The sequence below is a fragment of the Achroia grisella genome, unplaced genomic scaffold (assembly GCF_030625045.1).
Source record: "Achroia grisella isolate CSIRO2021 unplaced genomic scaffold, CSIRO_AGI_Agris_v1 utg402, whole genome shotgun sequence".
NCBI lineage: Eukaryota > Metazoa > Arthropoda > Insecta > Lepidoptera > Pyralidae > Achroia > Achroia grisella.
In genome coordinates, this window is record NW_026712841.1 from 295,247 (window position 1) to 306,130 (window position 10,884).

The 10,884-nt window shown below is 31.0% G+C and overlaps 2 protein-coding genes across 2 annotated transcripts; both read left to right on the top strand.

Moving 5' to 3' along the window:
- Window positions 1-379: 379 nt before the first annotated feature.
- Window positions 380-5,888, top strand: LOC131844224 (odorant receptor 4-like). The gene is made up of 9 exons (XM_059193045.1): window positions 380-656; window positions 1,775-1,927; window positions 2,631-2,813; window positions 3,377-3,575; window positions 3,817-3,913; window positions 4,018-4,119; window positions 4,525-4,613; window positions 4,953-5,019; window positions 5,829-5,888. The coding sequence occupies exons 1-9, from the start codon at window positions 380-382 to the stop codon at window positions 5,886-5,888; spliced, it is 1,227 nt and encodes a 408-aa protein (XP_059049028.1).
- A 1,192-nt stretch (window positions 5,889-7,080) lies between these two features.
- Window positions 7,081-8,559, top strand: LOC131844490 (uncharacterized). The gene is made up of 4 exons (XM_059193396.1): window positions 7,081-7,120; window positions 7,377-7,535; window positions 7,643-7,888; window positions 8,396-8,559. Exons 1-4 carry the CDS (start codon window positions 7,081-7,083, stop codon window positions 8,557-8,559), a joined length of 609 nt encoding a protein of 202 aa, XP_059049379.1.
- Window positions 8,560-10,884: the final 2,325 nt, after the last annotated feature.

Genomic DNA, 10,884 nt, shown 5'->3' on the forward strand with positions numbered 1-10,884 from the left:
ATAGCATCTATGCAATAATACGTCTTATCTATGAAACATTCAATATAAGTAATATGGAACCTTTTATAAAATCTGTGGCATAGTAGCATAAGTAACGAGTATTCCTATATAATCCATTTAATTTTCAAGCGCAGTAGGCACTTATTTGCAAATAGTAATTTACTTTCGTATAACCGTCATTATGCGAATTCTAACTGAGCTCCTTCATAAAATATTTAAACAGAGAAAAAAGTCTAAGTCAGCCCACTATAAATAGTCAATCATTGCTTTAAAAGGTTTCAGTTATAACCTGACATTTACTTCATTCCTTAGAATTGTAGCATTTATATATTGACTCAATATTTTCCAGTATATATTGAATATTTTTATCAGCAGAAAAATGTCTGAGACAAGAACACTTGCAGAAAAGGAGATTCACAATACTTTATTATATTGTAATTTCTTTATCCGAAGAGTAGGACTATCGTTTATTGATGATGTACCAACCACTAATCTACGTAAAATTATTGTACTTTCACATTTTGTAATTGCAACATCTCTTGCAATACTTATATTGATTGGAGAACAAGGCTATGTAGTTTATTTACTGTCCAAAACGGTATCTGTGGAACAGCTTCTTGATGGTAATTTACACGTTTTAGGGTACGGTATAATGAGTGAGTATCTTAATTGTTATGTAAAGCAATATTATAAAAGGAAGGTGGAAGAATTTCACTTTGTGATTGCAATTGATAAATTTAAAAAGTCTTAAATAGTACCAAAATTATGTTGCTTCGAAATTTAAATTAACAAGTAACATGCCTTTGTTTGTATAAATAGTATAATGAAGATACAGTACAAACTGCAGAAAAAGAAATTCACAACATGCGAACATTTTGTATTATTTTCAATTCATATGTAGGACTACTATAGATACTATACTGTTTATGTCACCCACGTATTTAGATACGTGTAAAAAATATTTGTATTAGAATATTCTGTGATAGCATTACCTTTTATAATTCTTGTATTGATTGGTGTACATGCTTATATATAATTTATATATTTCATGATTTGGTTTGTTTGGAGCAAAGTAGTGGTAGCAATTAAACAATATCGGTATCTAATATTTTAATCCTTTTTGTATTACAATATTAATCACTGTTATTTAAATTATACGCTCAGGTCTCTTACAGGGTATCCAGAGAGAAGCGATATATTTAATAGATATATTTATCCTTATATAAAATTCTTGGTTCATCCAGTTGCGTTATAACTGCTTCTCCTCTGTTTTAAGTTCGAATTCGTGCTGATGCGATACAGTCTTGGCTTTTCTTTTAACTTCTCTCAGTATTATGATAAGAGTTTTAAAACTTATCATACTTCAAATGCAAGTTTAATCAATAATAACAATTTTAATAATATTTATGTATGATCATTTCAATTACCGAATAGAAATTATATATCCCAATACGAGGTATTAAAAAACTGTAATCAATTTTATATAAAATAATGAGTATAGAACTAAGATGAAATACTTAGTTCGTAATTTTTTCAAACAAAACCTACTTCTCTATTTTCAATTCATGTAGAATATTAATAGTAAATATATATATATATATAATTAAGATATATGTAATTCAATCGGAGACATCCAAAGTCCTCGACCTATTAGAACTCCGTGATAGATTTGCAGAAGGCTAGACTATCTTGGACAATGGGAAATTACTGAGTGTTAATTTAAATAAAGAAATCATCTCGGTCACATAGCAATAAATGCTTATTTTGTTCCTAGGTTTTGGGAAGCTGTTAACCCTTTGGTACAAGAAAAACACATTTCGTCAAGTAGTCAAAGAATTAGCTGATATTTGGCCTGTTGCTGAGAAAAATCCTAAAGCAGTTGCTATAAAAAACAGTAGTCTTAAATCTTTGCGATCTGTAGAAACGTGTAAGCTATTCCTATCCCTTATCTAGTAGTATATACATATATATGTAGACATGTAGAACAAGACGACCAATTATGACCATAGAAGTCGCTAAGTTCTAGTCTAATTATAGTTATGTTTACCAAAAATATCAAATAAGAAGTCCTTACTGATAAAAAATAATGTTTTGTTTGTCCTATATGCATTTTCAAACACTTCATAAATTTTTAACCTCTTGAAATTCTTTTTTATATGTAGATATGCATGTATATATGAGTAATTGGAAAAGACTTTCTATTCGTTTATTTTTTTGTACTCATTGTATCATATTTATGCACATTTACAATTCACATGTAGGGACAAAGTCACCATAGGTACAATTCTCACGATAAGCAGCCAATGTGCTTTAAAAATATGATACAATTGTTAAATTACCTGAATACATACATAAAAACCCCGTTATTCATAAGAATGTTAAATGTCTAATAAACTTATTTTATCTTGTAAACAATTATGATGTATTTTTGTTATTATTATTTTCTTAGTTTGAATGAAAAACGATATATTTTAATAATTCCATGAGTTTGTAGACGGTTTTTGTAGGTGGTTTTAATGGTTGTAATGGGTATACGGTTGGTTCTCAGGAACGTAGCATACTCCGTACGTCATAGTACCAACCTTATTATCCTTCGTATACTCTACAGTAAAATACTACTTTAATTGCAGTATACGTCTATTTGACTATCATAGGAGCGTGTTTTTATAATCTGACTCCAGTGGTCCTGCATATATATAGGTTAATCAGAGGGATTCCCACAGATTTAGGCTATGTATGGCAGTTGTACTATCCATTTGATAAATCGAAGCCTGTTGTACACGAATTTGTATATATTTACGAAGTATCCGCGGGTAAGTACTGTTTTTAAAAAAAACTTACTAATTTTTAATATACGATTTTATTTTGTGTGTAATTATTTTCACCAGATTTTTCGATAATAACAGTACCAATGAAATCGCAAATGGGTTTCGGGACTGTATACGCCCTCCATTAAAGATTTTATTTGTTATCAGAGATTTACTTACATTAGTGGTTGTACGTTTTCGAAATTCGAGAACAATTAATTTTAAATGAAAGATATGCAAGACGAACCTTTACGACCAATGTGTTTTGACAGATGACTTACGGCACAGGAACGTGGTCGCTATGGGTCTCATATAAGCTCAGAGTCACTCAGAGGGCAATGGAAAAGGCTGTGCTCGGAATTTTTCTGCGTTGGATGCGAGTAGCGCAGGACAGATCGTTGACCGATATTTTCGGGGAAGGTCTTTGTTCAGCAGTGGACGTCTTCCTGCCGGAAATGATGATGATGACATTGGAAGTTGTTATATAATGTTTATATTGAAACATAATAGGTTACGGAAGCAGTTTTTTAATTTAGACTTGTATAATTGAACTAGTGAAATAATTTCAGGAATGGCATGCGTGTTTTGCATGGTGGGTTGTGATGTATTTTTTATAACTATGGCAAGTCATATCGGCATGCTATTACGTATACTACAAGTCAAGATTAGAAGTATTGGCACATCAGATGGGGACACTGTTGTTAGAGGATCACTTGATTGTTATGACGAGATTGTTGCAGTAGTAAAGATTCATCAGAGATTAATCAAGTAAATATTCTTAAAGTTATCTTCACAAGGAAAGTTATTTTGGTATTATTAATGAGCCCATTAGTAGACTGTAGTGGGCTGATGATGATGATTATAATTATTATTTGTAACTAGCGGTATCTCCATTGTTTTTGTAGCCACAGTATTATGTGCGGCTAATTTAGATTGTATTAAGCGGGTACTGATCCTACTTGTACTGTAAGTATGCGATTTAAGTATAACATTTTTGTATAATTTTCAGGTACGGCAATGATTTGGAGGATGCCTTTGCTGTGGTGAACTTGATAAACGTTCTTTTGAGCTCTGTTGATATTTGCTGTGTTATGTTTATTATAGTAGTAAGTACTTTGCTAGAATTTAATTTATACTTGCAAAATTACTTAAATTTATCATAAGTGACTATGTTACTCAAATTTATTAATAGAAAACATTTATGTTTCAGTTTCTAGATCCCATATTGGAAGTGAGTAGTAAGTTTTTTCTCTGTGCTGCACTGACTCAAATGGGAGTTGTATGCTGGTATGCTGATGATATATTTAGAACGGTTGGTATCACTTATAAGTTTACTTCAAAGTAAAAGAAATATTCTATCCCAATGGAATATTAACATACAATATTATTTGTTGACGTCGTGGTAAATGCAAAACATGTCCATATTTCGCTAGATAGGTATATATTTGACTCCAGCATGGCAAGGGATTGGATTTACGGTTTCTGTCACATATATTTTTAGGTTTTTTATTGGTCTTTCCGTTATCGGAGATAGCGTCAAAGATATAAATCTACCGTTATCGACCACATTTTAACTCATAATCTTCGGCATCTAAGCAGAGGTAGGAACTAGACTATGATGCTATAATGAATTTAAAAATATAATAATCTCTTTATTTATATATATACATATAAAGAACAAATTAAAAAAATACAAGTGTTACTATTTTTTATGCAGAGCTTAGGCGTATCGGATGCGGTGTACGAGAGTGGATGGTACAATTGTGATATTCGGAGTCGACGTGCACTACTCCTCATGCTGCAGAGGTATATCCTACTTTCTTATATTGTTTAGGCTTATGAAGGGATATTTAATACACGGTATAACTTGCGGTAGGGGCTTTTACAGACGACGAATAAAAGTAAATTGCAAACATAAATAGTAAAACAGTAGTATGAAATAATGAACAATGAAGAGCACAACAATTAATCAGTTTGTTTGAAGAAGAAGCCATTTTTTTTATTTTCCCGCGCAAACGTAATGCCACAGATGCACAATATTGCAGGGCCCAGTGCCGTAGTACGAAGACTAGCGCATCATAGCTGTATAGCGATGTTAATGCCGTTATCAGTATTAACATATAACTATTTGATTATTTGTTTCAGATCACAGAGACCACTTTATTTCACTGCGTTAAAATTTAGTCCCATTACTCTGAATACTTACACATCGGTGAGATTTAAGTATATTTTTGGTTATTACAGACTATTTCATCTCTACAGTTTGTAGAGTATAAATGGAATAAGACTACTAATCGGTTTGATAATGAGTACTAATCTTAATAATTACTATGTGTAGGTTGAGACAAGATTTTCTTGATTGATTGATTGATCATTAATTTAAATATAGATTCTAATAGTTTTTTTATGTAACTGGTATGGCAAACAAGCTGATGACTAATCCTATGGTAAGTGGTTACCACTTACCATAGGATTAGTCATCAGCTTGTCGTCTGTGTATATGATATCAAATTATAATGTAGTGTAGCCCATCGTATGTAAATACAAAGTCTATCTCTAGTAACCACTTACACTCTGTATATATTGTTCATAGTACCTATTTAGCAATAGATCTGTATAGTTTTCTATAGGTTAAATTTGTTGTGGTATATAGGCATATACATAAGAGTGATGGAATATATATATTCAAACATATATAATCTTTTAAAAAGATATTTAATCAGACCTATAATTATTTAAAAAAATCACATCTTATTGGAATGTTTTTATTCCGTTCAATCGAAGTTTTTCAAATTCTAAATGGCAATATAATTACTTTTGCTGTGTGGATACCCATGTTTCGTATGATTACTACATATTCATATGGGTATCTACTATGAAAAACATGTAAAACAATGTTGATGACTTTTTTATGTGTATATGAGTAGTTGTCAAAAATGTAATATTATTGTATGTTTCTAATTTAATTAATAGAGAATTGCGTGTTCTATACTCACTTACGTAAATGTATTTTGTTTTCAGATTCTCACGACGTCCTATTCGTATTTTACACTACTTTATACAGCATATAGTCAAAATTGATTATTAGATTTATTGTAATCTGCACACGACTATGATAAGATAGATGTAAATAAATAAGTAAATTTTCTCAGGTTTTTCTCAGGCGGTCTCCGAGTTTACTTCTGGTCATAAAACTGTTTGATATTTTAGATGTACATATATTCTTTACACATATCGCACCACCATGCTGCTATTTATATTCTTTACATTCTTTACACTATTAAAAATTTGTAGGTACTATAGATATATGGCTAATTTTAGAAGTTTGGCTTCAATAAAATCGTTTAAAAAACATAAATAATTTTATTTGGTATTTGGTTCTTCGTGTAATAGTTTAATCATATAGGAATGTCAGTAGTCTATCGACAGCCAGAATTATAAAAGTCGACTAGGAAAGCTAAGTGTAACATACGTAAATATAAATAAAAGAAAAAAATAACATAGGAAAGAAGTTGAATTCGATATAGAAATCTATACCAAGCCGCTTGTCCAGCGTATTATTAACACTTAGAATTAAACAAAATATTGTTCCGTCGAGTCCAGAAGTGAAATGCAGAAAGTTCTGAATTGTGTCTCAGCAGACCATTTGTTCAACGAAGTGTTAAATTAATAAAAAACGGTTGTTTCTGTTGTTTCCTTAAAATTATTGTGTTAATAAAAATATGTTCGTATTTAATTTCTATTTAGAAATAAACAAATTAAGTCAGTTAAATGAAAGAAAGAGGAAATTATAAAATTTTCTTTCCCAATTTGTCTGTACCTTGCCTACTTTTATACAAGTTTATTTGCAATAATATTTGTATAAATCTATAATGAATGAAATAACCATTTAGGGATGGATATACATTATTTCTGCTTCATTAAATTTAAGATCTCTTTAACGAAATATTTCATCATAACATTTGGGAGAACCGCCAGTGAAAAAAGTTGTTGCTAGTACATATATATATATTTATTGATAATACAAAAACGGATAATACTAAGCAGTTAAGCACAGCACAAAGTCATAAATAAACATATGTGACATGCAAACTGTAGAATTAATTTCATATTCGAGTGAATAACAAACAAAATTTCCATTACTTCAAGCCACGAGCATTAAAAAGTTATAAAGCTGTGATGTTAGCAGAACCAATCAATGTGAGTTTGCTTACTGTATGGATTTTTATAAATGCTAGTACAATATTAGTTATTTTGTGGTTACGACTCTGTTATGTTTCATGTCGTTTTAGTAGTAATTTTGGGATTAAATAGTAAGTTATGGTGTATTAACTGGTAACTTAGATAATGATATATTATTATTTATTATAGAAAATTCAAAGAATACATTATTCATATTATAAATAGATGAGTTTATAAATAATAACATAATGTGTAGCATATGTTACTCTGGAATCATGTTTCGATTTTTCAAATCGGTGGAGTGTTTACTTTCCTTACAATAATATCCGCTCTCTAGACACTCTCTCCATAATATCGGAGTAGATTGGATACTTCTTTATCTTCCAGCTTTAATTATTGGGGAAAATTGTCATAAAATACAATGTTCGAACGTGTTTGACTATGTGTGCGGAGCAGCAGCAGTGACGAGTGGTGCCCGAATTATAGGAACGTTTCAAAACATATGCCATTTGAACAGAATGAAATGTCGATTACAACATATTTTAGGTATTCTTTTATTTCAAAAATATATACATAAATAATATATTAAATTCTTTCTTGTCTTTTTTTTCAAGATTTATATTATATAATATTTTTCTTGTTTCATACTACAGACATTTATCAAGTTCATGACAGACTTTGTAATTTAAGAAAAACTAATTTCACAAGAAATCGTAGAGTGAATGACTTCAGTATAGTCGGCGCTCACCAAGCCTGCAATCATACTTGTCCAACCTACTGCGTGGACACGTACGAGCCTGCGTGTGCGCAAATTTGGAAGCCTAACATGAAGTCGTATAACTATCGGCCTATGATTAATCATTGTCATATTGATTTGTTCTCCTGCGCTGTAGGAGTTAGTAAGTATTTTATTGTACTTGTATTTATCTGTGTATTTTATAACCTCTCAAGATTGACTGTATTTTTTTTATTGGGCGGTTTGGGCTATTGTCTGGTGTAGCACTACGGCCTACGTAGATCTATTGCGTTAGTCTGGTTTAGGAGTTAGCTGCCTAGACCAATTAGGACACAAGACCGGTTTATGAGTTAACTGCCTAGACCAATTAGAAAATTGAAAGACATTCTTAGGAGCGAAGGTTAGTAGGTTTAGTCTAGTCAGGATACAGTGTAAACTTTCCAAAGGAAATGTTTATGTATGAGTTGACTACAACCACACGATTTACTGTAATTGTTGTATTAAAAACAACACTACTAATTCTATAAACATAATAATATTTTGGGGCTGTACATCACGGTAAATTTAGTTTCTGTAATGTTTACAATAATAATATCGCTAAAAACCTTTAAACATTGCCTATTTTGCACGACTCTTTCCCTTTTAGCTTGCTTTTTTATTGTATTTTTAGATGTCACTATACAGCCACTGGGGAAATGTTACAAGAATCCATCCGGGCTGCTTTTCATGTCTCAAATCGCTGCGCTGAAGTCTCTGAGGTTGATAGACGATACAACTCTAAATTATAATATTGCCAAGTATCCTTCTTCAATTGGCAGTAGACATGAAGGTTAAAAATGACGAAGGATTTTAATATTTAATACTTCTCAATATATAATATTAAATAATAATATTCTATTGTATCTACTAATAACGATTTTGTTGACCTACCTACTATAAAATTGATCATGATTATATTGGAGTTAGAAAACCAAAGCATTATCACAGGGATCATTCATTTAATAAATGTAATATTCTTATTTTTTTTAGAATTTTCTTATATATTAGGATTTTGGTACACAGTAAAATATTATATTTTACTAGAAAATAATTATTATAATAAGGTATGATTTAAAAAATAATACAGACGCAATTATTTTTTATTTTGTCTCCGTAATAGATGTACTCAAATTAAAATTTGTGAAATCTTCTTCATTTCACAAATATATAGTCCAAATAATATAAATTGGAGGCTTGAAACTTTGAATATACGAATACATTGCTCTCATATCGGAACCCGTGGAACTGCAATGATTAAGAACCCAATCGACAGAAATAAATCAAGATTTATTCATAATAAATCTTGATTTATTTCGGGCCGTAGAGGTATCGCTGCGTATATTATTTGTATGTAGGTACTCGTTGTTTTTTTAGTATAGTCATTATTGTGTGGTGATGTGGAGGAGATGGAGTACGGTATAGTAATAATGAGTAAAAATAAGAACAAAAGAAATTGGAATAAATTAAATCATGAAAATATAATATTAATCATTTCTATATGACAGAAAAGACAAAAATGATTGTAGAGTTAATGTAGACGAATGTCCTGAACTGATTTCCTTGATAAAACCGAAATAAGCAATCTCTAAAATTGTTATATATAGTTGGGTGATTGAGTGACATAAATGATATGATATAGTGGATAGCAACATATCTATCCATCCATTACATAAATAATTATCTAACAAACGACATTGGTATTCAGTATGGTGTCAGAGTACGCGGGCGGGTGGCGGTCATTAGGCGTAGCTTAAACTCAAGCATCTAATTAAAAAAGAATTACTAAAACAGCGCAATATAATACAGTTTCATTAGTATCATTTATTTTTTCAAATAGTTCACATGTTGAGTCACAAGAATAACAGTGGATGGCAACATACCTTCTACACTAAAAGTATGCGGACGAGTATGGTTATGAAGTGTGTCTTAATGGTATCCTTACATAAAGATTTATGTTATTTTGTTTAATTTCGCTACCATTAGAATGTGTGAGACCACAAATATACAGTGTAGAAACCTGACCACTGCTAATGGTACCGATAACGGTACCATTAGTACCGATAACGGTCATAAGACCTTACCTATTACTGATACAATTTCGACTGTTATTGAATCTACCCATATTGTGACACGTGTTTCGCATCTAAACGAGGCATCATCAGGCAGCGAATAGAGATCGGATATAATATGTAAACCTAGTGTACCACACTCCGATACAACAGTCCCCGAACAGCGTGATGGTCAGGTCGCCAGGTTTCCGCACTGATTATTTGCGGTCTTAAACACGCTAATGGTAGCGGAATTAAACAAAATAGTGTAAATTTATGAATTAATTAAATGGCCTTCAGCAAAAAAAAAACACATATTTTGAAAAAAAATATAAATAGCATCCCTTAATTTATTAAATCGTTATCATGAATGACAGTAGGTGACAATATACGTTCTACAGTAAATTTTGTATACACAGTAAAAGTACAGTACGTAGATGCCTAGTTGTTATTAAGTATATCTTAATGGCATTTCTCCTTAAGGATTAAACAAAATAATATATATTTTGTTCAATTCTATTAGTGTGGGTAGCAACATCTATAAAATATATGTACACTTTACTTATCCAAGTGACATTGATATTCAGTGCACATGGTGACGGTGTGCACGGGCGGGCGGTGGTCATCAAGCGTGGCTTAAACTCACCTCCGTGATTAATGCACGGTCCACTCCGATTTGCAACGCGGTCGCACACTCAAATTAGCCAATGATTGTAAACTCGTAAATTTACGAAAGGTAAGCTTAATTAGCCAACATTTAAGTTTTATTTTTAAATCCGGATCGCACTTGATCCGTAAAAACGATTAATGCTCCTCGTTAATTCACTCTGATATACGAGTAGATATTTGTTTTCGCTGTATAGTAGAGTCTACATAAGCATGGAGACTAATAGCTGTAAGCTTAAGAGACCTTATTTTATCACACATGTAAGTAAAATGTACTTCCACAAGAATTAACTACCATTGGAAAATTGAGAATACTTATTCATTAGGTTTTCATTAACAATACAATATTAGAGAAGACAAATTATTTTTTATGAATTATAATTTTTCTGTGGTATTGTTAATTAAA